The sequence below is a fragment of the Mustela putorius genome, unplaced genomic scaffold, assembly GCF_011764305.1.
Source record: "Mustela putorius furo isolate JIRA1106 unplaced genomic scaffold, ASM1176430v1.1 tig00003834_pilon_pilon_pilon, whole genome shotgun sequence".
NCBI classification, from domain to species: Eukaryota; Metazoa; Chordata; class Mammalia; order Carnivora; family Mustelidae; genus Mustela; species Mustela putorius.
The window spans coordinates 89,533,785-89,560,802 of record NW_025421987.1 but is presented as its reverse complement, the minus strand read 5'-3'; the positions used below and the strand labels follow the sequence as shown (position 1 = coordinate 89,560,802).

At 36.9% G+C, this 27,018-nt stretch overlaps 1 protein-coding gene across 1 annotated transcript in view; it reads right to left on the bottom strand.

The window, feature by feature from the left end:
* Positions 1 to 27,018, bottom strand: part of TPRG1 (tumor protein p63 regulated 1) — a 154,899-nt gene that overhangs the window by 79,872 nt on the left and 48,009 nt on the right. Inside the window, exon 4 of the mRNA XM_004745248.3 lies at positions 10,285 to 10,461. Within this exon, the coding sequence (XP_004745305.1) occupies positions 10,285 to 10,461 (177 nt within the window). The remainder of the gene's footprint in view (positions 1 to 10,284; positions 10,462 to 27,018) is intronic.

Below are 27,018 nucleotides of genomic sequence, written 5' to 3'. Positions count from 1 at the left end.
TTTACAAGAGAACTGAGGGGAACTTAGAATACCATCCGCCTTCCTCACACTGTGTTCCTACTACCTGGGGCTCAGGAAAGCCCTTCACATTTACCAACATGCCAGCTGCTGGCACAGGCTTTCTCTCCCTAACCCCAGAATGCAAATCTGGAGAAAGCCACACAAGTTAATTAGGAGGGAATTACATCAACTCTCTGTGGTAATAATTGGGTACCTCGTGGGAAATAAAATAAAATATGCCATAAAAAAATGAAATTTGTCTGGTAAAACTAATGAAAGAAGGGAGATGAAAGATGCGAGAATATGGGAATAGTATGAATATGCAGATTTCTTGGAGGTTCAATGTAAGCTATTTAAGATAACACATCGAGTGGAAACATATTATTTAAATAACCACTCAAGTAACTAAAAATGATCAGTATAGGCATTTTTTTTAAAAAGTGAATGACAGAGAAGTACAAAAAGAAGATGAAAGAAATGAGTTCTTATTTGTTAATGTGAATGGGTTTATATTAGGAAGTCACTAGATATTAGTCAAAAAGGCTAGGATAAAAATACTGTGCTAAGTTACACCTCTAGTCACCCACATAAAAAGATAGACTATAAACCTTCTTGTTAAAAGAAAAATACACTCAGAACACCTAGGTTGCTCATATAGTGAAGCACTCAACTCTTCATTTCCGTTCAGGTTATGATCTCAGGATCAGAATATTAAGCCTTTGACAGGCCCTGTCAGCACAGAGTCTGCTTGGGATTCTTTCCCTCTCCATCTCCCTCCCCCTTTTCTCCTCTCCCTGCGGGGATCTCTCTCTCTAAAATAAATAAATAAAATATTTTTTTAAAAAAGAGAGAGAAAATACACTCAATTGTAAGCAAAGGAAATCTAGAAAATATGGCAATATATTTAAAATAATATAACAATACAAAAATCAAGATGGTGGAATAAAGATTATCATTGTCGTATCATTATATGTAAGTAGGTTCATCTTACCAATTTAAAGAAAAGACACCCATGTTGGATCACAAAGCAAAATTCAATCATATGTTATGTATATGAACATATGAAAAACAAAGAGACTCAGGTTTATAGTATGAACTAAGCAAATAATATGAAGAAGATGCAAAGAAAACCAATTTAAGTTTTACAATATTCACCAGACAAGAATAAAAGCAGGCAAGGCACTAAATAAGATAAAATTTATAAGGAAAAAATTATAATCTAAGATAAATATCAAATTCTGTAAGTGTTCCTATACTTACAGATTGAAATATACCAATCGTCTGTCTTAAATAAGACAGTATTAATATTCATAATGTAAAGTCATGAAAGAAAAAAAAACATAGTAATTAAGGAAAATTTAATTCTCAACTCTCAGTCTATGACAGATCAAGTAGCCAAAAAAAAATAATAATAATTGGTTAATTAATTAATAGTCAAAGACAGAGAAGACATATATAACATAATGATGGTGGATCAAAGTACCAGTTATCAGGTTCTATACACAGAAACAGAGACTGCACATTCAAGTATTTATGAAATGTGGATAAAAATTAACTATTTAAATGTAAAAATATCCAGTAAATCCAAAATCACAGAAATAGAGAAGACAGGCTCTAAAACCAATGTATACATCTAGAAATAAATAATATATCACAAAGGAGTAAAAACCCTTCTAACTTTAAAAAAAGTTACCTTAGTCATATCTTTGAATCAAAGATAAAACAAAAGGGAATTTGAAATATAATAAAACATTATAGCTAGAAAAGCATAATTAAAGAAAATTTAACATTCATAGAATTTATGCATTTAATACAAAATAACTCTAAATAAACTTTAAGTGAAAAAGTTACAAAATGCACAACAGAATTTACACAAATAGAGCAACAGGAAATACAAATAAATATAAAAAATTATAAATGGGAAAATGAACAAGTAAACTCAAGAGGTGGTATTTTGAACTCAACTATTAGCTACTCAATTACCTACGTAAGGAAAAAAGCATTACATATAAAATAATGTTTTATTATTACTTTAATCATCTGTATTCTTACTTCTCTCATTTCAATGAAAATTTAGAAACCTGAATAAAATGGAATTATTATCTAGTAAAAAATAAAGAAAATAGCTATAAATAGAGAGAATGTCTAAACATGTCAATATGGTAGAGAGTATTGAGAAAGTTGTAGTGCTACTTCCCCTTAAAAAGCACCAGGTCCAGTCATGTTCATAGGTGAAATATACCAATCATCTTAGTAAAAGATAAAGTCATTTCTTTATTTGGTAAAAATCAAGAAGGGGAGGGGAAACATTGTCTTTTAATATAATTACCAAAATCTGCAAAGAGAGCCCAATAGAGGATAATTAAATATCAATCAAATTTATGAATATTGATATGAAAAACACTTTCAAAACTTGCAATGAATATTCAATAGAATATTTATACCTTGAATATATAAAAATGTCTCAATATTAAGAAATGTGTGACAGTACTCATGATATTAATCAGATCTCTGGAGAAAAATAGTATCTCCAAAGATGCTTTCTATAAAAGCATTTGTAGAAATTCAATATTTAAGCATAGATTCCCAGAAGTCTAGTTCTTCTGAAGATAACAACTAGAAATTCTACACAAAATACCAAAAAACAAAACAAAATAAGACCCAAAAGACCCATCTTCCTCCCCATAAATATTCTACCTATGGCATTAGAGAGTAAATAAAGGAAGTCTCCACAATGCCAGAAGGAATAAATTTGAAAGTAATCAGTATACAAATAATCAACAAAGTGTGACCTATCCCTAAAAAGGACCATCAATGGAAGCAATCCATTGATGACCCATAAGCTTGAAATAACCCTTAAGTTGGAAATATCAGGAAGAACTTTAAAGTAATTATTATAATTACGCTAAGTAAGATAAAGGAAAATATATCCATAAAGAAAAGAAAATATATGAAGTATTTTAAGAGAAATAGAAAATATAAAAGAGAACTAAATGGATGTTTTAAAACAAAAAGAACAATTGAAGTTAAAAAAAATACTTGATAGACTTAATAGCAGAATGGAATGAAAAAGAAAAATGTCAGTAAATGTGAAGATATATTAATAGAAATTGCCAATATGAAGATGAGATAGAGAAGAGACTTGGAAAAAATAGAGACTCAGATACCTGTAGGGTAATATCAAAATTTCTATTATGCATGTAATTGAAATATCAGGGAGAAAAAAACACAGAGAATGGGACAAAAAAAGTTTTAAAAGGTAATAAACCCCAAATTTCCAAATTTGTTGAAAGATACAAATTTTAAATGCAAGAAGCTCAGGGAATCCCAAATACATACATGCACACACACATAACTAGGCACATCACAGTCAAACTTCTGAAAAATAAAAATAAAAATAACATGTGAAAGCAGCTAAAGAATACACAGAATAGCAGTTCAAATAACTATGAACTTCTCTTCAGAAATTATGGAGGCCAGAAGACAGTGGAACATCTCGAGAGTACTGAAAGAAAAGAAAATGTCAAGTCAGAATTCTCTAACTAGAGAAAATATCATTCAAGAATGAAGGCTAAATAAAGATTTAAAAAAAATATATATATATATATATATTTTATATATATATATATAACCAGATTGCAGTACAAGGAATAAAAAATTAATTTTTCATATGGAAGGCATATGGCATCAAAAAGAAATCTAAGTAATCTGGAACAAATGAAGAGTATCAGAAATGAAAATATCTATTTAAATACAAGATACAATTATATATCCTAATCTCTTTGAAATACATGTAATTTCTTTAAAAAAATAATTTATTTATTTGAGAGGAGAGAGAGCAAGCGCAGGTGTGTGTGTGTGGAAGGGGGAGGGCAGAAGGAAAGGTAGAAGCAGACCCACCCCTGCTGAACAGGAAGCCTGATGTGGGGCTCTATCTCAGGACCCTGAGATTATGACCTGACCCAAAGGCAGATGCTTAACCAACTGAGCCACCCATGTGCCCCACATATAATTTCTTAAAGCAAAGTTTATAACATTATGGTGGGGGGTTTAAAATGCACATACAAGTAATATGCATGACAACAGCACCATGAAGTTCAGTGAGGAAGGGGTGTAAATAGTGCTACATGCATATTGTATAGGTGTCTGCATGAAGGTAGGTATATATTTTAATGTATATTATGATGTTTTTACATATTAAGGGAGACTTTCTGTCTGGGGAGAGACAGCCCCTCTTGGGCAATAAACTCTTGGAAATAGTTTATTTTTAGAGATAGTCCAACCCAGAGTACGCCAGTGATATGCATATAAAACAACCCAGAGTCATACCTCTTCTGTCTGGTCCATATACCCTATGAGGCAACATTCTTCTGCCTTAATTAATCCGGGGTCAGGTACTAAGAAACAGTGGATTACTCCTATGACTTAAAGTCCACCAAAATTACTAAAACTAGCCAATCCCCAAATTAATTACTTTGTCATGCCTTGCCCTTCCTGTAGAAACTCCAGTAAAGGCCATGGTCAAAGTTCTCTCATAGCTCCTGACCTTTCAGCCTCCTGACTGCCACTGGTGAATTCCCCTGTGCCCTATGTGGCATACGGTGACCTCCTATCTTGGACCTGTGAATATAATAAACTTCTTTCTTCTAAGCTGCTTTCTTATTTTCGCCTGTGACCACACCAACTTCATCATACCATATCCAACACTTACATTCCTAGAACAAAATGTTTACAAGATTTCTATGTTTGAAGTATAGCATTAAAAATTTAACTCTAGGGCGCCTGGGTGGCTCAGTGGGTCAAGCCGCTGCCTTCGGCTCAGGTCATGATCTCAGAGTCCTGGGATCGAGTCCCGCATTGGGCTCTCTGCTCAGTGGAGAGCCTGCTTCCCTCTCTCTCTCTCTTCCTGCCTCTCCATCTACTTGTGATTTCTCTCTGTCAAATAAATAAAATCTTTAAAAAAAAAAATTTAACTCTAAGTAGACTGTGAAAAATTAAATACACTATAATTCCTTCAGGAATGGTTCTCAATATGGAGTGATTTTGCCCTTAGGGTACATTGGCAATGTCTGGGGACATTTTTTGATTGTCATAACAGAAGCAGGGTACTACTGTCATCTAGTGGGTATAAGCCAGAGTTACTGCTAAGCATCCTACAATGCACAGAACAGCTTTCCACACCAAAGAATTATCCTGTCCAAAATGTAAATAGTGCTGATATTAAGAAATTCTGCCTAAAGTAATCACAAAATGACATAAATGTTATAGCTAAAAAGCCAACAGAAATATTAAAATTGAATTAGGAAGATTCAAATAATTAAAAAGACTGTTGAAAAGAGGATAAAAGAATAAAAACTAGAAAGGAAAAACAGAAAACAAGTAATAGGTAGACTCAACTTCAATCAAATTAAAATTATATAAAATGTAAAAGGATTAACACTCCAATTAAAAGGCAGAGATTATCAGAATGGATTAAAAGCATGATTCAATTATGTGATCTTTATAAGAAATGAGGTTTGGGGACACCTGGGTGGCTCAGTCAATTAAGCAGCTGCCTTCAGCTCAGGTCATGATCCTGAGATCCTGAGTTCCTCAGATCAAGTCCCTCATCGGGCTCCTTGCCCGGTGGGGAGCCTGCTTCTCCCTCTTCCTGCTCTGCCTGCTATTCCCCCTGCTTGTGCTCTCTTGATCTTCTCTCTGTGTTAAATAAATAAATAAAATCTTAAAAAAAAAAAAAAGAAATATAGCTGAAATACTAAGATGTGGAGAGTAAATGGATTTTAAAAAGATTTACTATGCAAAAAAAGTATTAAAATGATGGAGTGGATAAAATAAAATTAAATAAACTTCAATAAACTAAAAATAAACTTCAACACATAGAATTCTGGTAGAGATAAAGAGGAACAAATATTTCATAATAAGAAAAGCTCAATTTTTCAGGAAGTCATATTAATTATAAATGTATATGTACTTAATAAAAGACTCTCAAAATACATGAAGCAAAGAATAATAAAATTAAAGAAGCAACAAGAAACCCCCATGATGATAGATTTCACCATTCCTTTCTCAATAACCAATAAAAAGCTAGACAAAAATCTGTAAAAATATAGATTTTTACAATGCTGGCACATATAATGAACTAAATGATATCTGTCAAATGTAAACAATGCTGTCAAATATAATGAACTAAATGATATTTATAGAAAACTATATACAGAATTCTCTTCCAATGAACAAGATCATTCTGTTCAGTCAGTAAAAGAAGTCTCAATATATTTATAAAGGTTAAAATCAAAGCCACATATTCTCTAAGTTAAAATTAAATAATATTAAAATCTTAAGAAAACTCAAAATATTTGGAAAATGCCAAATCAATTTCTAAAGTAGAAATGGCTCAAAGAAGAAATCGCAAAATAAATTAGAGACTACTTCTTGCTGAATGATAATAGAAGCACAATATGTCAAAATCTATGAGGTCCAGTGTAGGCAGTCCTTAGGAAAAAATCTAGACCTTTAACCACTCATATCAGAAAAGAAGAAAGGGCTAAAATTGATATTTTGGGGTTTCAAATTAAGAAGTTAAAAAAAAAAAAAGGAAAGGAAAGGTAAACAAAAAAGTAAGTACAAGAATGGGGAAAAAATAAATCAAAGAGCAGAAATCAACAAAATAAAAATCAAATGAGAGTGAAAATTAACAAAACTAAAAGCAAGTTCTTAAAAACCAAAAAAATTGAAAGGTCCATTGGAAAAAAAGAAAAAAACCCACAAATCACCAAAATCAGGAAATAAAAGGGATATCACTAAATATCTTATATACATTAATGTGGTAAAAAAAAGAATGTTATTAACATGTTTATATTTTCAAATACCACGAGGGGCACCTGGGTGGCTCAGTGGGTTAAGCCACTGCCTTCGGCTCAGGTCATGATCTCAGGGTCCTGAGATCGAGCCCCACATCAGGTTCTCTGCTCAGCAGGGAGCCTGCTTCCTCCTCTCTCTCTGCCTGCCTCTCTGCCTACTTGTGATCTCTCTCTGTCAAATAAATAAATAAAATCTTTAAAAAAAAAAAAAAACAAATACCACGATGTTGGTAAGTGTAACAAATTCCTTGAAAAATAAAATTTACAAAAATTAACACAAAATCAAAGAATTATGATGTTACCCAATATTTATAAAATATTGCAAATGTGAAATAACAGACCAATATCTCTCATTAACATAGACACAAAACTCCTTAATAAAATATTAGCACACTGAAACCAACAATGTGTAAAAAGAACAAAACATCATGACTAAATGTGTTTATCTTAAAAATTCAAAGTTGATTTAATATTTGAGAATCCTAGTATAAATAGGATTTTTAATTAAGCTGGCAGACAAAAATAAATATGCATAAATAAACATAAATTCTTTAAAAAGTCTTAAAAAGAACAGGGAATTAACTCTATCAGATATGAAAACATAATGAAATATTATAATAATGGAAACCACTTTGTACCTTAATAAACAGATAAATGGAATGGTGATTCCAGAAATAAAGAGAAATACACATGATAAAGGTTATATGTTAAAGAGGACAAGATGGAGTATTGAACAAATTGTGCTGAGAAATCTAACCTGCCATTTAGGTAAAAAAAAATAAAGCGGATTGCATATCTTTTTTCTCACTTAAGGTAAATGCTAGATGAAATGCTAATTTAACTATTTAAAAAAATAAAATTATAAAAACACTGGAAGAAAATTTGGAATATATTTTAAAATTTCAATGTGGAGAAAGGCTTCACTAAAAGAAGTAAATGTAGAAAGTTGATTTGAAAGACCGATACATTTGACAACCCAAAATTCAAAGAAAGTAAAAAAAAAAAAAAGCCTTATAAAGAGAGCTGAGAAAAGCTGAAAAAAAAAATATTTGTAAAATATAAGGCAGAACAGAGGACAAATTCTTTTACAGTTAAAGAACTCTTACAAATCAATAAGAAAAAAATCAATGTCCCAATAGAAAAAAACATAGGTCATTGTCGTGATTAGGCAGGTCACAGAAAAATAAATAAAAGGGCTTTCTAACATAAGAAAAACATCCTCAGCTTCCTTCAAGTTCTAGAGATGAAAATTAAAACAAAAATGGGTTGTTTTTCTTTATCTCACTGGCAAAGCAAGAGAAGATTCATAATGTGTGATATTGGTGAAGATGTGTGGAAAAGGATACTTGTATACTTTGTATAATGTATAAATGCTATAATATACTCTATAATATACTTCATAATAACGTATAGAGTATAAACTGGTGTTATCTGTGTAGAAGGCAATTTGACAACATCTATTAGTTAAAATTCACAAGACTTCTGATCTAATAGGAATTTACGTTATAGGAATATTTTCGCATTTGTGCCAAGTCCTTTACACAAGAATAGTTATAGTAGCATTGTGTGTAATAGCAAAGGTAAAAATAAATATCCATTAATGAAGGGCTGGATAAATAAATTAGCTTTCAAATAAAATATTCTGTACTATTAAAAAGATTGAAATTGATCTATAGATGATTATATAATAAAATCTCCAAGGCATAATATCATTGGGTAAAATATCTTAAGGGAAAACAATTTATGACATGTGTTCCCATTGTGTAAAGTAATTTATGACAAATGTACATGTGCAGATATTTACTTATAAATATGTATAAACACACATAAATGCATACAGAAACATTTGTATTCTTTTTTATTTGCATACTATTTCTTTAAAACAACAACAATGTGTAACTATTGGCTATTACATAGGGAGATAATGCTTGAGAACTGAGAGTCTGGGTTGAGGGAGATATTCCCTGAAAATAAACATTTTAACATATTTAAAAATATATTTACAACTGCTTATATTATTGAAATATCCAAAAGTTTGAAAACTCAGCAAAAAATCAATTTGTTGCATCTTACATCTATGAAAAGTAAATTAAAAAACAGATCTTTGATATGTTGTGCTTTTTGTAAAGAAACCAACCACTCGACTGAATTGCACTTTTTTTTTTCCTGCTCTTACTATTTGTTAGGCCCAAGGCCAGGTGTTTAGAGAAACAAAACTACACAAACAAATAAAAACAATGTACTTTCCCTCAAGGAGTTCACCATTCAATGGGAGCACCTCACATTCAAAGACTCAGAGGAAGACTGCTGTCCTTCTGACTTAGATATAAGATATATAGAAAAAACAGTTCCTTCCAAAACCATAACAAGAGCTTAGTACAGCAACTTTCTCCAGATCTCACCAGGTATCATGGTGAATGCCAACACAATACTGAGATGGTTGATGTCATCTCCACTAAGCTGCCAGGGCAGAGCTCAAAGAGACTTCTTTTAAGAAGAGCTATTAAGAGTGTCTGGGTGGCTCAGTGGGTTAAAGCCTCTGCCTTCGGCTCAGGTCATAATCTCAGGGTCCTGGGATTGAGCCCCGCATGGGGCTCTCTGCTCAGCAGGGAGCCTGCTTTTTCCTCTCTCTCTGCCTGCCTCTCTGCCTACTTGTGATCTCTCTCTGTGTCAAATAAATAAATAAAATCTTAAAAAAAAAAGAAGAAGGGGGCGCCTGGGTGGCTCAGTGGGTTAAGCCGCTGCCTTCGGCTCAGGTCATGATCTCAGGGTCCTGGGATCGAGTCCCACATCGGGCTCTCTGCTTAGCAGGGAGCCTGCTTCCTCCTCTCTCTCTCTCTCTGCCTGCCTCTCTGCCTACTTGTGATCTCTCTCTGTCAAATAAATAAAATCTTAAAAAAAAAAAAAGAAGAAGAAGAAGAAGAAGAAGAGCTACTAACCATCATAGACTCTGTCTGCTCAATTTACTGAATAATTTCAATTTCCAAAGGCATTAAACTCTTCCCACCTCTACTCCCTCGACTATTCCTTCAGCTTGGAATGTTGAATTTTTGTTCTCCTTCTTTGGCTAACCCCACCCAACATCAAATGTAGGCTCAAATCCTTCTCCAGAAAAGCCTTTCTGATTCTCTGCCACACAAATTAGGTTGAGAATCTTTCTTCCATGCTCCCACAGTTCCATCCACTTTTACATTCAACCACTTGTTTCTCATGCTCTCATATTAAAGTACAAATTTACTTAAAGATGTATCCCTGGTGTTTGACACACAGTAGAAACTCAATAATTGATGAAATCAATTGTAGAGCTTCACTTTTTCCCTATGGATTCACGAAGCTTACCATACTAACCTGAACTTTGCGATGGACTCCCTATGTGACACGCCCCCACTGAACCAGTATTCCAAATCTAAGATATCACACTCACTTGTCCAGTGACATCCCAGGGAAGACAAACTTGCCCAGGCAGATTCTGTAGATGGAGCTCAGGGGAATCCGCTGCAACTGCACACAGCTGAGCATGATAAAGTCATATTTACAGATCAAGAGAGTCTTGTCTGTGACCAGCAAAATCCTCTCCTTCTCATTGTTCCAGTGGTCTATCCTGTAGGAATCATCACAGAGGATACGAGTTAATGGCATGGTCTTTCCAAGTTAAAAATAATGGCACTCCCCGAAATGCCTCTACTAACACAGAAAATAGGGAGATTTGATCACCTCAGAAGAGGGGTTGAGGGATACCTAATGCCATCCTCTCTCTCTCAGTCCAGCTCCATGACCAAGGGAGGAGGGAAGACAGAAGATTGCAGAAAGAATACAATTTCAGAGGTGAGTAACCATGAAGAGATCTATGAGGGTAATGACAAGCTTGTAGTGTGTTGACAGACACCTGATTCATGTTCCTTCATATCTTCCCTGTTTGCTAGAAAACCCTCATCTTCCTCCAAGGACACCAAAACATTGTTCTTTTCCCCAAGTCAGTTCTTACTATAAACTTTACTCACCACACACTAGTTTTTTCTAATCCCCAAAAGTTATGTTGCTGAGTGAAGATAAAATGGAGACAGGTGCACTGACCCCCGCCCCCACAAGCCATCTGCTCATCCTATCATATCCTTGAACAAGTGAACTGGTGTTCTTGTGAGCCAAGGACAAAGTAGACACTAGATAACTGTTTACTAAATTAATTTGCTTTGGCTTTGAGAGCCTTTCAGGGCATGAATGGAAAATTTTGATTCCAACAGAATCTGCACCAGAGAAAACAAAAAGAAATACAAGCAATGCTGTCTGGTTAGAAGAAAATGCACATGGTCTGGAAATCCTCTCACTCACAGCAATTTTGCTGTCTATCTACTATAGTCTTTAGGATATAACACTCACGATTTTTATTAAATTTATTTCAGCACATGTTTTGTTTTCCTTAGGTAACTTGAAAAGGGTGATCTGTGACTGATTTATACCTGAATCCTCACCACACAAAATCAGTCTAATGTAAAGACAGAAAGGACACCCTACTCCCATCCATTCTCACACAGTAACTACAGTGCTATTTTTAAAATACAAACAGAATGACATCACTCCCCTATTTATTTTATTAAATAGCATCTCTTTGATCTTAGGAGCAAATCCAAGTTAGGAGCAAATCCCACGGACTGCAGCATTATCTCATAACCCTAACTGTCCCATGATTTATAGGTCAAATGCCTCATGCAAGAGGATTTCTTCAGCTTCTATACAAACGTGGCACTCCATTATGTTCTCTCAAAGCATCCTGATCCTCCTTCATTTTTGGACCCATTGCTTTTTGTAAGGAGGGATGATATGTAAAACGTTTAGAGGTAAGTACCAAGTGGACACTGACTAATCAGAAAGGACACCAAAATACAGAGGGAAGACAGTGGCAGTCAGTGTGAGCTCAGAAGTGTGTGTGTGTGTGTGTGTGTGTGTGTGTGTGTGAAAAAGGTAGAGACTCTATCCAGCTCCTGTCAAATAGCCTACAATAAATAAATTCCTGTTGAGTGAATAAATGAGTGCTAATCAAAAATTTTGAAGGTTGTTGGGCTAGATGAGGGCGGAGGTAAAACTTCCAGTTCTATAACTTACTGACTCTGTAGGATTGGATATTTAACCTGTCTTTGGCTCCTGCTCATCTCCTAAGTTTGGGGAGAGGATTAGGGGAAATTATTCTCAATCAGTGCTCTATAAAATCAGCTGTTATGATCGGGGGCAGGGACCTCAGTCACTAAGGAATTTTGGGCAACCCAGTTATAAGCCTTTCCTCAGTACAGCATAACCTAAACCCAGAAAGGCAAGGCAAGCCAAGAATTAAATCAGTGCAAGGAAAAGTAGACATGTAAAAAAGAGAAAAAAGATAGAAGAGAAGAGAGAAAAGGAGAAAAAGGAAAAACAAGAAGGCTGGGATCATGGATAGAGGTCCTGTTGTAAGGTAGCCATAATGTGGTAAGAGTATTAGCTCTACATCCCCCACAACCCTTTGAAGAAAGTCTCATCTGAAGTCAGTCAACTAGAATATGGTAATAGGATCAGTGGTGCAGAGTCTGAGAGATTTGGTTTAAATCCTGTCTCCTCAGTGTCCCTCCACTTCAACGACGCTGCCATACTCAACTCCTGACGTACTGGGAAAAGGAAGGAATTCTAGATGATCTGTTTAACACTCTCAGTCTTAATCAGAAAGAGACTGGGGACTCTGAAATGTCTTATCGGATATCTACATAAATTTCTCTAAATAGCTTGCATCTACTTAGCAGCAAGTTAAAAGCTGTTGCCTAATAAACCAGACTTGGTTTTAGTCTAAAAAAACCACAGCTTTTGGTTGAATGGTTTTACTGAAAATGTCAGCACTCCATAATGAGATTTATTTTAAAAGGTAAAGGATTTGGGAAAAAAGAGAATTCTTTTTAGGAACACAGAGTGCTCTGCTGTGACACAGATTTTGCATAATTTACATGTCGGGAAAGTCTGAATTCAAGTAAACACACAGATTTATAAATAGTTTGGGGCCACATCTCTAGCTCCTGGGTGGTATATGTATTTATTTAGACTTCAATCGCACCTTTTTCCCCGAATAACTCATGGAAAAAACATTGAATTTCATATCCCCAATATTAACATAATTGAAGTTGGGTTGGCAGCAGTATCCACCACAAATATAGGGATAGGAGTAACAGTGAAATACTGTGGAGATTTACAAAGTCCTTGGATATTGATGGTCCTATTAATCCTCACAACAACTCTTTGGACTGGATGTTATTACCTTCATTTTAAAGACAAAATAGAGACATAAAACCCAGCCATGGTATTGGCTTTCTTCCTAGTACCATCCACCTCCAAAGAGAGGGTCCTTCAGGTGGTATGAGAATGTTGTAAAACCCACTTCTGGAAGGAGCTGATGTGATGATATATACCACTCCGGGGACTGTTCTCTCTGGGAAACCTTTCTCCTGAGAAAACACACATTACTGTCCCTTTCAAACGTTGTCCTCTTCCAGTGTTCCCAATCTTGGTGAAGAACCCTCCTTCCAGTTATGCAAGCCAGAGACATAGGAGGGAGTCATTCTGGACTCTCCCTTTCCTTACCTCATCTGCCAGGTCCTAAACATTTGACGCCCCAAATATTTCTCAATGTCACCCACTTATCTCCATCTTGACTTTGACCTCCTCTTGACTGGATCAAGTCTTCCCTCATCTCCTGCTTAGACTATCACAGTCATCCTCTGACTAGGTCTGGCTACTAGCCACCGAGACCCATTTTGCCTACATCTACTCTTGTTCCCTCCTAACCTCTCCACATTTTGAGGGAGACCTTTTGAAAAAAACGAATTTGGCCCTCACCTCTCCACTTTGGCTTCAGACATTTCAATAGTTCTCCGGAGTTCTCGTAAGAAATGACAAAAGTTCTTCACCAGGTCTGAAATGCTCTCCATGGTCAAGCCCTACTTAACTTCTTCAGCCTCATCCCAGGTCAAGTCTCTGCACTCATTCTTCTCCATCTTTCAGTTTCTTGTCTTCAACATCCCCACTCCTACTAAAGTGACTTTGCATTTGCTGCCTCCTCCTGGGATTCTTTACTTATCTGCTATAGTGCTGAGCTCAATTACTCCTTACTCAGGCAAGCCTTCCCAGACCTCGGTGACTACTTCTGCTCTTTCTAATGTACACTTACATAATGCCGCACACTTCTCCTTCATAGTGCTTACCCCAGATGCAATTTTAGTTATTTCTGTGATGACCTAATTAACGTCTGCCTCCTCTCCTATACTATGAACACCACAAAGATAGAGAGAGTTCTGCACATTGTGTCTTTGAGGTTGCATGTGTCCAAAAAATATTTCTGAAATGAATTAGTAAAGAATGAACAATCCTTGTGCTGTACAAGCCATATGCCTTGGCTCATGCTGTTTGGGAATCCTATCCTCACGTTTACACATTGAAATACTCCCCCATAAAATAGCACAGTTTCAAAAACTAATCAGTAACATTGGGAAAATGTTCATGCAGTGTAAAAATCAGAAAGAGAGGATACAAAATGTTGCTTTCAGTATACTTCCAACTTTGTAACAACAAATCCATAGATCAAAATGGTAACTGATTATTTCTGAGTGCTGGGGTTTTTCATGCTTTTATTAGCCAGTAGTTAATTTCTTTTGGCAATGAACACATTCTACTTTCATGATAAAAAGATATTTAAAAAAAAATAACCTCACCTATCCTTCAAGTCCCCAGTTTAAATGCTATCTATTTCATGGAGATTCACCCTCACCAGTCTCCAGCCTACCTCTTGCAAAGCAGATATCATCTTTCTTTGCATTAAAGACACACAAACTTGGGGCACCTGGGTGGCTCACTAGGTTAAGCCTCTGCCTTCGGCTCAGGTCTTGATCTCAGGGTCCTGGGATGGAGTCCCGAATTAGGCTCTCTGCTCAGCAGGGAGTCTGCTTCCCCCTCCCTCTCTGCCTGCCTCTCTGACTACTTGTGATCTCTCTCTCTCTGTCAAATAAATAAATAAAATCTTTAAAAAAAAAATTTTTTTTAAAAGACACACAAGCTTTTTATCAGAGCCTCAGCTGTGGCCCACGTCACAATCTGCTCTATATTATAGTGATGTCTACCTCCAGAATATCCTCCTGTTCCCCACATTTGATGAGCGACACCCACCCCCTCCAGTACAGAGAGGTGTTTTAGTCCTGTCTGGGTCCCCTCATTATGCCCAACCAAAGCCGAGATAGAAATCATAGCAAGTAAGCAGAGCATGAAAGACGAAAACCATGATTCATCCTCTTAGTTGTGATACTCAATGTCTCCTGGCAGAGGCTTTGCCGTATCTCCTGTTGCCACTATTGTTCCTCAACACTAGTGTCATTTCCCTATTCGATGAAGGGCCTGGACACCCCAGTGTAAAAGGGAATCTAGGAACTCCAGATTTGTGGTTTCCTGGGATGACAACAGTTTTGCCAGCAGAGGGCAACAGCGAACCAGCAATGACAGGCAACCCGGCAGAGCAAGTTTCCAGAGCCCCTACGTGGTCACTCAAACCATCCAGATGCTTTCCTTGTGGCCCCAGCCCTACCCCAACAATACTTTCAGTTGCTCTTTTAAGGCTGTGTCACACTAATTTGTGGTTTAGAAATGATTTTCGTCCCAAAATATTTTTTCTAACATTATTCCTTCACACTTACACACATGCATGTATGTACACACACACACACACACACACACACACACACACACACCATTCAGTAGAAACATCTTCCCTAATACTGAATAGACTGACTATACCTCGTTTACAAATTCATCTTCCTTCGTGTGTCCCTCCAGCCTCTTAGCACAGCCCAGACCTTAAAAGAGGAAGACAGTTTCTTGGCTAGCCAGAAATCGGCAACCCAGGAGGAAAACACTGAATCATTCATTCCACACATATTCCCTGAGCACCCACTGGGTTCCAGGCCCTGAAGAGAATCCAATTTGGGTTTGCTCTTGAAACATAAACAGATGAAAAATGCATGGCATTGAAGCAAAGCAATTTTCCTCCCCCTGGGTTAAGTGAAGTCTTAAAAAACCTGTAGCTAAATAATCCACATTAAATTCTTTCAATCATTTGGTTATTCTTTCCTGGGCACTCTCCAATTTGTTTAAAATAGGGGACCCTCCAAGTAAACACGGTATTCTAATAAAAACCCGATGCCCACAAACCTTCTTTGTTCTCAGATCCCCTAACCTGACTTCCTGTGGTTCGGTTTTCTCCCCACTACCCCACAGAGCTAGGCATGTTCCAAGTTCTGTGGTAGCTACTGGGAATAGTGAGAAGAATATTCTGCTCTTAAGGAATACACAATTTTCTAAGACATGAGATGAAATCATGTATGGAAGAACTAATATGGCACCTAAAGTTGTGACGAGATTTTATAATATTAACACAAGTCCACAGACTCAGGTCTCCAGATTCCCAGCCCCTGTTTACAGGGCTGAGGAAAAGGAACCCCAGGAATCTACCTATTTCATGCCCTTGAAGAACATTCTTTTATCAACACTTCATTTCCTGCTGTTAGGTGTAAGATCTTTGTGCTGAAAAAACATACGTTGCAAAGCAGGAATGATTCTTGGGAATAAACACATGCAAAAAGTTTTCAGGAGTATAAGTTGTGTGTGTGTGTGTTTAACACTTCCTTAATGTATACACTGTAGGATAGACAAAGTGTCCCCATAAAACATAGACAGGATAGACCTGGAAACATCCATTCATGTACCCACAAAGACTGTTTTTTTTTCCCGAGTAAGAAAAAACATGGCCATTTTTTCCCTCAGAAAACAATGGAGTCTTTGAATTCTAAAAGATATAATGAAACTATAAACAATCAGTTTTTAGTTGGGAAATTATACACATATATAATTTATATGTGTGTGTATGTGTATATGCAAATATATATATGGGTGTATATATACACCCATATACATGCCAATTCTAAAGCTTCTGAGATCTACACGCATATGAATAATTCTGCCATGCATTTTTCTTAGGTTATAATCAAAAGCCTTCATTTATTGGGGGTCTTCTCTGGATCAGGTAGTGTGCTAGATATTACACAAATATTACCTGTTTTAATCTGCATCGAACAGTCTGGATGAGTACAGGTGAGGAAATGGAGACTCAGGGAGGTATAACAGACTGAATATTTATTTCCCCTCAAAATTCCGATGTTGAAGCTCTAACTTCCAAAATGACGGTACTAAGCAGTGAGGCCATTCAGAGGTGATTAGGTGTAGATGACGTCATGGAGATGGAGCTCCCCCCATGAGATTATAGGCCTTATAGAAAGAGGAAGAGCCTCTGCCTTCGGCTAAGATCATTATCCCAGGGTCCTGGGATCGAGCCCGCATCGGGCTCTCTGCTCCGTAGCGAGCCTGCTTCCCCTTCTCTCTCTGCCTGCCTCTCTGCCTACTTGTGATCTCTCTCTCTCTCTCTCTCTCTGTCAAATAAATACAATCTTTTTAAAAAAAAAAAAAAAAAGAAGAAGAAGAAGAAGAAGAAGAGGAAGAGACAGAATTTTCTCCCTCCAGGATGTGAAGATACAATGAGAAGGCAAGCCAGGAAAAAAAGCTCTCACTGAGAACCAAATCTGTGGGCATCTTGATCTTAGACTTCCCAGTCCCCAGAACTGTGAGAAATAAATGTCTGTCATTTAACAGACTCTATGGGCATTTTGTCACAGCAACCCACGTTGACTAATAAAGGAAGCTAAATTGTTCCAAATAATATAGCCTGGATTCATCCAAGGTATGTTCCACCTTAAACCCTTATGCTCTCCTCTCTACAAAAACACCACTTATTAGGAAGGTAATGAAATCTCATCATGTAATCAATTAATATTGCTGAGTGTTTATACACTTGATACTTGAACAACGTAGGTTTTAACTGTGTGGGTCCACTTATATGCAGATTTTTTGGTAAACAGAGTACAGTAGTGTAAGTGTATTTTGATTTTCTTAATAGCATTTTCTTTTCTCTAGCCTACTTTATTGTAAGAACATATATAACATTCAAAATGGTGTTCATTGAGTGTGTTATTAGTAAGCTTTCTAGTCAACGGTGGGCTCTTGGTAAAGTTTGGGGAGCCAAAAGTTATAGATGGATTTTTGACTCAGTACCCAAAATCCCTTCATTGTTCTAAGGTCAGTTGTGTTTTATTAAAGACATTATGTAGGTGCTCACACTGTAAAGTCCTCCTCAATTTTTCCTGTTCTTAAAAGCTTATATTCTAATGTGGGAGAACATAAATCAGTACTATGGTATTGAGTGATAAATAATAATGTGAAAGCTTGTATACAACGCTATGGAAATCCCAGCTGCCTACTATTGATTTAATGTTTACTTTGTAAGATTTTGGACTAAATTCTTTGTATAAATTACTTCATTTATGCTCACAGAAAACCCATGAGGATGTGTCATTATCCCCATTTTATAGATGAGGAAAGAAAACATAAAGAGGTGAAATAACTTGCCCAATTCTGGAACTACAATTCACACTGAGGGTGTCTGACTCTAGAAAACATACTTTTGATGAACCACTCTGCTACTGAAAGGTACTTAAAACTCCCAAGGAAATGAGGCAAGGCTCTGGATATAGTGTGCTTGAAGAATTATTTTGAAATAACTTGATGCAGAAGGTGGATTAATTAATTTTAGATAGAGGGAACAGTAGGTGCAAAGACACACAATGACATGTACAGAATGACTTGTTAGAACACACATGTTTGCACAGTATGTAAAGGAAATTCATGAAAACAGATTTACCATAAAAAGAGAAGGTAGAACCCAGGAGGATTCTGATTCAGAGTTGCTGAGCTGGAATCCTGGGCCTCTATCCTTCCTTTTTTTTTAAGATTTTATTTATTTATTTGAGAGAGAGAGCATGAGAGAGGAGAAGGTCAGAGGGAGAAGCAGACTCCCCGTAGAGCTGGAGCCTGTCGATCCCAGGAGCCTGTCGATCCCAGGACTCCGGGATCATGACCTGAGCTGAAGGCAGTGGCTTAACCAACTGAGCCACCCAGGTGCCTCTGGGCATCTATCCTTTTAAAAGACATCCAGAGGCAGAACCAAGGTTTTGAAATGTCAAGACATTGTCAGGAGCTGATTCCTCAGGCACTGAGGTGAAACCATTTTGAGCCTAAACCCAAAGAATTTAAAGGTGGCACTGGAAGATGTGTGGATTTACCCAACTTTCCAGAGTAGAATGCTACAGAGTATTTCTAAAGATTACTTTACCAATGCAAATAATTAATCATGACCACCATCACTTTATCAAAAGTTCTTTAACCACCAGGAGTGAACCTCTTCTGCTTCTTAGTCTCCCAGCCAAAATAACTAACCAGAAAGGATCATTATATTATGTCATAGTCCCAACCTAGTCCTGGTGTACCAGAAATTGCTTTGTGAATGTTAATTTTTTTTTTTTTTAATGTCCCTGTCCTGAAGACAAACAGCCCTTGATCAGTAGTTTTGCCGATACTCCTGTGAGCATTAGACTCATTTTAACCACAAATGGGTCTTCATTTCATGGTACATTTCAAGTGCTAGATTCCTGAGCAATAGTGGGCTTCCTGTCACACAGACCAGAGTTAGAGATGCAGTTCTGAATCTTACTAGCTGTGAGATCTTACAGAAGTTACTTATCTTTTCTAAAATCCATTTTCCACATCTCTAAAATGAAAATAATAATAATGTAGATATACTTCATAGGGTTGTTGTGAATTTTTAAAATAGTGTTACACAGCATTTAGTAGAATGCAAAGCACACATAATGCACTTAGTTGTTTTTTTTTTTAAAGATTTTTTTTTTTTTTTTGACAGAGAGAGATCACAGGTAGGCAGAGAGACTGGCAGAGAGAGAGAGAGAGAGAGAGAGAGAGGGAAGCAGGCTCCCTGCTGAGCAGAGAGCCCGATGTGGGACTCGATCCCAGGACCCTGAGATCATGACCTGAGCCGAAGGCAGCGGCCTAACCCACTGAGCCACCCAGGCGCCCCAATGCACTTAGTTTTCATTGACTATTAATATGATGGTGATGGTGATGGTGATGATGATGATGGTGATGAAGAAGGAGGAGGAGAAAATGATGATAAAGAATTCTTTTAAATTCCCTTTAAACACTTTTGCAGCAGGGGCACCTGGGTAACTTAGTTGGTTTAGAATCAGACTCTTGATTTCATCTCCAGGCATGATCCCAGGGTCATGAGATGCGGCCCCAAGTAGAGTTTTGCCCCATATGTGAAGCCTGCTTAAGATTCTATTTATTTGAGAGAGAGAGTGTGTGCAGGCAGGGAAGAGGAGTAGAGGGAGAAGGAGAGAATCTCAATCAGACCACACTGAGTGTGAAACCCAAAGCAGGACTGGATCTCATGACGCTGAGGTCATGACCTGAGCCAAAATCAAGAGTCAGACACTTAACCAACTAAGACACTCAGATGCCCCAAGGAAGGTCTTTCTTTAGAGAAGCAATACTAGATATCCAGTCCAGACATAATCCCCTTTAATGATCCAACAAATATTTATTGAGCCATAATTATGCTCCAGGCTCTACTGGTATAGTGGTGAGCCAAACAAGCCCCTGTTCCTCTCGTGCTTACATTCTAGGAAGGCACACAGACAAAAGGAAATGGACACGTAAATGTGAAGACCTAGGTAAAAGGGAGATGAGGGTATCTGTGGAAATTATATCTAGGTGAAGTGAAGAGCTAGTGCAAACGCCCAGAGACAGGCTCCAGCACATTTCATAGAACATCAAGGAAGTCGGCATGACCAAGGTGAAGGGAGCAAGGAGGAGAGCGGAGGGAGAGGTAAACGGAAGCCACATCCCATGCTGGAACAACTACAGTTTCTTCGTGATTTATGAATGTCTTTCATAGTAAACGGTTGTTATCCTCCACTTTACAGATGGAGAAACCAAGCCCCAATAAAGCAACATGCACCTAGTACTGAGTAACAGAGGCAAGACTAGAATCCAGCTCTTTGGACACCCCTAGCCCAGGCAATATACATCCCATCCAGCTGCTTCTCCCACTTATTTTTCATATACAGCCAGGCAACTTTGCTCTCCCTGTCACAGTACCATCAGTAAGAGGGTATTTTAAAAGCTACACAGAAGAAAAGACTCTGGGCACACCCCATCCTTCTCTCTTCTCCACAGAACGACTGAATAGCTGTTGAATAGCTCAAGTCCCCCCAGCGCACCAGGGGCTAACAGGAGGCCCACCCCCTGAGGAGCTCTCTCCTCCCCTGAATTGACTTTGGGGATATTCACTTGATCAGAAGCCAAAAAAGCTGGCAAGAGAACAAGGCCTAATTTTGAGAAGGCGGCAGAGAAGAAAGAACAGTGGGACAAGATACAGCAAATGCTCACTTTGTGCCACCTCCATTGTATTATTCTTTTTAACTGGGAGAGATGTCTATTTACTGCACCATGTCAGTTCAGCTCTTCGGGTACAGAAGACACAGCCCAGATTGGGCGAGCCCAGAAAGAGGAGATATATAAATACTCTGAGGAATCCCACAGAAATCCAAGAGCAGGAACCATTGCGCAGTTGGACTTTATGAAAGCTGGAAAGCCACAAGGATCAAAAGCTATTCCCTCGGGGGCTGTCTCTATCATGATTTCTGGGTCTCTCTGCACATTGCATGTTTCCTCTTGATTGCCATGTTCCCTTGCTTACTACCAGTGTTTGTTCCTCTTTAATTTCATCTTGCCTATGACCTTTGTTTCCTAACTGGACATGAACTTCCAGACCCACTTTCATAGCCATGATAGCTGTTCCTCCCTGTTCAAATGCTCAAGATCTAGAATTCTTTTAGTCCTGAGCTTTCCTTTGAGCCATCTTTTTGGATCATGGGCCAGTTAATGGATCGGCTCCTCAATTTGTCCAATCAGCTATGGCCAGGGACTGAAGTCACAGAGCAGAACATAGGAGCGGTCAGTGAAATGCACTTTAGTCTTCATTTTCAGAACTGTTCCAGCTATTCTGATTCCTAGGTCTCTATAAAAATTTTAGAATGTATTGTTTATAGCTGCAAAAAACCTTGCTGAGATTTTGAAAGGAATCATGTTAAACCTACAGGTCAAACATTGGAGAATTGATATCTTGACTATTCTGCATCTTCAGATCTATGAATATGGTATGTCTCTCACTTATTGAGGTCTTTGACTTCGTTCATCAGCATTTGGTAGTTTTCAGCATGCCAAATCCTATACATATTTTATTATATTTACACTTACATATTTCTTTCTTTGGATAATTATAAATGTTACTGTATTTTTAATTTGTTTTCACTTCTTGAATGCTAGCCTATAGAAATACAGCTGATTTCATATGATCCTGTACCCTGCAACTTCACTAAAGTAATTTATTACTTCTGGGAATTTTGTTGTAGATTTCTTGGGTTTTTCTACAAAGATTTTCATGCCATCTACAATTAAGGACAATTTTTATTTCTTCCTTTCTTATCTGTGTGGCTTTTATTTCCTTTTCTTGCCTTATTGTGCTGGCTAGAGCTTCCACTACCAAGTTAAATACTGGTAGTTGAGAGTTGACTCTTTTGCTTTCTTCCCAGTCTTAAGGAGAAAGAAAGCACTAGTCTTTTCCCACTAGCAGCTGTTAATTACAGGTGTTAATAAATATTCTTCAGCAAATCAAAAAAGTTCCTGCTGCATATTTTTGAGGTCTTTTATCAGAAATGTGTGTGTTTAATTTTGCCAAATGCTTTCTCAGCATCATTTTATCTGATCATGTAATTTTTCTTCTTTAGCCAGTTAATGTGGTAGATTACACTGATTAATTTTCCAATACTGAACCAGTTTTATATCCCTCGAATAAACCCTACTTTGTCATGATATATAATTATTTTTATATGTTACTTAATTTCTATTTGCTAACATTTCAATAAGAATTTTTGCATTTATATTCATGACAGATAGAGGTTTGTAGTTTTAGTTGTGACTGTCTTCGTCTGGATTTGGTATCAGGTTAATACTGTCTTCACAGAATGAGCTGGGAATTGTTTCTTCCTCTTCTATTTTCTGAGGAAGATTATGTAAATTGGTGCTCATTCGTCTCTAAACATTTCATAGAATTCTCCAGTGAAATCACCTCAGCTGGGGGATTTCTTTTTGGGGAGCATCTTTAATTATAAATTCAATTTCCTAATTGTTGTAGAGCTACTGAAGTTATCTGCTTCATATTGAGCGAGTTGTGGTCAGTAGAGTATTTTGAGGAATTGATCCATTTCTTCTAAATTGGCAAATTTATGTGTGTAGAGCTTTTAGCTATGATCACTTATTATTTCTTGCACTTATTATTGTGTTGTTTGCAGGGTCTGTAGGGATATTCCATTTCACTTCTGATATTAATAATCTGTATCCTATTTCTTTTTTTCTTTGTCAGCTTTGTTAAAAGTTTCTCAATTTTATTGAACTTTTCAGAAAACCAACGTTTCCTTCATTAATTTTCTCTATTTTTTAAAATTATTATTGACTTCTACGCTTATCCTTATTATTTCCTTCCTTCTTTTACTATTAAGTTTGTTTTCTTATTGTTGTTGTTTTCTAGTTTCTTGATGCAGGAGCTTGGGTTATTGGTTTGAGACTTTTCCTCAGTTGCCTTTAGCATTCTTCCATTAGTGCTACAAATTTCTCAGGACTGCTTTATCTGAATCTCACATATGTTATATGTTTACTTGAACTCAGCTTCAATATACTTTTGATTTCCTTTGAAACTTCCTTTTTCTTTGAAACTCTTGGATTGTTTAGAAATGTGTTGATTCTAACGGTTTGGAGATTTTGCTGTTCTCTTCCAGTTATTAATTTCTTGTTTCATTCCATTGTGGTAGAAGAATACTTTCTGAATTATTTCAATTATTTTAAATTTGGTGAGGTATGTTTTATGGCTCAGGAGATGTTGGATCTTGGTAGATATTCTCTGGGTACTTAAAAAAAACATTAATTCTGCTTTTTCTGGGTGCAGTGTTCTATAAATGCCTATTGGGTTCTGTTGGTATTGGGAGTTCTTCTAAATCCTTGCCAACTTTCAGTGTATTTGTCATATTGTTTATTAAGGGAATGGCATTGAAGTCTCTAACTAGAATCATGGATTAGTCCATTTCTTCTTCCCATGCTATTAGTTTTCATTTCACATATTTTACAGTTCTCTTGTTTGGTGTAGGCACATTTACGGTTGTTCTGTCTTCTTGGTAGATTGACCCTTTTATCATTATATAAGTCTTTCTTTGCCCTGGGTAATTGTCTTTGCTCAAATGTCTACATTTTTATTAATTCAAAAAGCACAGCATTTCATTTCTTAAACTTTTTTGTTCTTCCTACTAAAGAGACCAGTGGAAGCAGAAGTTCCCGCTTCTTCACACAGATTACTCTTCTTAGACTCACCCTATGTTCCCTAAAACAGGGCATTTGAGGACAGCCTAGGTACCTCATAGAGTAAACACAATTTGCTGTTTGTGAATCAGGCAACATGTTTATTCATAAGACTCTTTAATAGTTGTTTGTATAACAGCTGTAGAGGCCCAAATGCGTTGATAGCCTCAATATTAAAGTTGAGGTCTTATTTATTTTCTTTACTGAAACACACATTGGCGGGTCCCAAAATAATCAAGATTAACTTTAGATTATTGGTAAATCATTTTCAGAACCTATTACCTTTCTAAAAATGTCAAGACCCTGTTTGATATCTTTCAGTAACTCAAGAAAGAAATGCCTATGGTGGTCATGAAGGAAACATAACGGCAGTGGAGTGTTGTAAACTGTAAACTCTTTCTAAAATAATAGTAATGATAGTGATGATGCCCCCATTTCATTTCTTTGGTATATATTTTCCTAGTACACTGATTTCAAGATGCCAAGCTACGGTCACTGATCATGAGAGGCCTACTGTTGGCGCTCATGACTGGAAGAGAGCACCACCCATCACTGCAACAAGGGAATAAAGAGGGGCCAGTATGAGGTAATGGGGAGTGACATGATGTTGGCAAATTGGGAATACATAATCAATTTAAAGCATTTGAATGGATCTCCATGGATGGAAAAAAATGCAGGAAAAAAATGCAATCCAAACTCCTTAGCCCTGGCATTCAAAATTCCTGACTTTCTGCTTCCTTTCTACCTTCCTAGCTTGTTTCTAGCTCTCTCTCTTACTATGGATCACTATAACCCAGATACACTGAACAATTTGTGGTTCCTAGAGCCTATGTCTGTTATTCTACACATGTTCTTTCCCTCTTCCTCGGAAGTTCTTCTTCATCATATATTTTTGGAAGTTTCTCTTTCTTCTTTAATCTTGGGTATCTCCTTTACCTAAGTCAACAATACGAATGCAAAGTTCTATGCTCCTGAAAGATCATTTGCAGGGCTGTATATCAACATATATTATATGCTGACTTCATTTACATATCCTCCTTCCCTCCAGACTGAGAGCTCCCTGAGCAAAAAATCTTGTCTTGTTATTTTGGTATTTTCATCACTTAGGGTGGAGTCTGGCTTATGGGAGGAGCTTGGTGAATACACAAATGAATGCATGAATGAGTCAATATAAATAATAACAATAACAATAATAATAAGAAAAGCCAGCTCTCAGGTGGTACATACACACCTTGTAGGTGTTACAAACATTGTGAGTGTTCTACATATATTAAGTAATTTAATCCTTAAATTAATAACCTGTTTTCCATCCCCATCTTATAAGTAATAAATAATAATATAAATATAAATAATATATAGTATATATGTCATATATATTATGTATTATAAATATAAACAATAATGTAAATAATATGTTGTTTATGTATTATATATTATTATATATTATGTATAATTTATATGTTATTTATATAAATAATGAAATAATAGTTTTATTATTTATAAAACTGAGGCCTGGAGGATATAAGAGATTTGTCACATGGCTAGTAAGTGATGGAACTGGGCATTTATCTGCATCAGACTTTTTCACCTCTTGGCTCTTTCTGACTCCTCCCTAATTGGTAGCAGTCTTGGGAAAACAAACATTTCCAAGTACATCTGTGACTGCAGTAACTAAATGCCCTCGCTGTCCTATAATTCAGGTCACTCCGGGACCATTAGCTATCTGGATGCGTCTGCTGCCATGGGGAATTTATAGAGAAAGGCAATGTGTTTAATTAAGTGGTTGTCGAAAACACCCACCCAGTATAAATGGTTTCTGGCAACAGAGGTGCTGTTGTTGCTGCCAGAGTCCTGCCACAGGTCATTAACATCTTAATGGATTTGAGGCACTTTCCAGCTTGAGTGCTTTCACCAGAGGAAGCAAGGGGTCTCTAGGAGGCCCAGGGAAATGGAGGCAGGACTCAATGGATGGACCGTGTTAGTGTCAGTGGAGGGCTTCAAACAGGAGATGACTCTATCAGAATTAAATTCAAGTCAAGTTCCTGATGGGTTCTGAGCCCCAACATGCCAGACACTACTGGGAGGTGGGCAGAGATGGGCTTGGATAAATGTGAATCAGAATCAGGCTCTGCCTCAAGGGATGAATCCTTCACAGTATGTAACCTATGCTATGGAGTATAATGTGACCAGAAAGAAGAAAGGGAACATTTTGAGAGAATTATATGGACAGGCTTGATAAACATATCACCTCTGAAGATCCAGAAAGTTCTGAACAAACAGAATGGAGGGAACGGCATACGAAATAAAGTGAGGGAGTACAATCATGGCTATGATGCCAAAGCACTGTGTCGGGAACTTTAGGAAACCAATGTGCTTTGAGTTTACTTTGAGAATTTGTTCACTTTGAGAATTTGTAAAGGGACATCATAGTAAATAGGGCTAGGGAGCCAAATTCAATCCATAATACACAGGGTTTTAAAGATACAGCAGAAGAGTATGTAGGCAGTGAGGAGCCACAAAATTCCTCGGATGATAAGCACAAGAGTGACCTGAACAAGAACTTCTTAAATTTTAATGTACAAACAAGCCAACTAGGGAACCTGTGAAAACAGATTCAGGTTCATGTTCCGTAGGTCTGGGGTGGGTCCCGAGCATGAGCCCTGTTAATAAATCCCTAGATGGTGTTGATGCTACTCACTCCAAGACCACTCTTTCAGTAGAAAGGTCT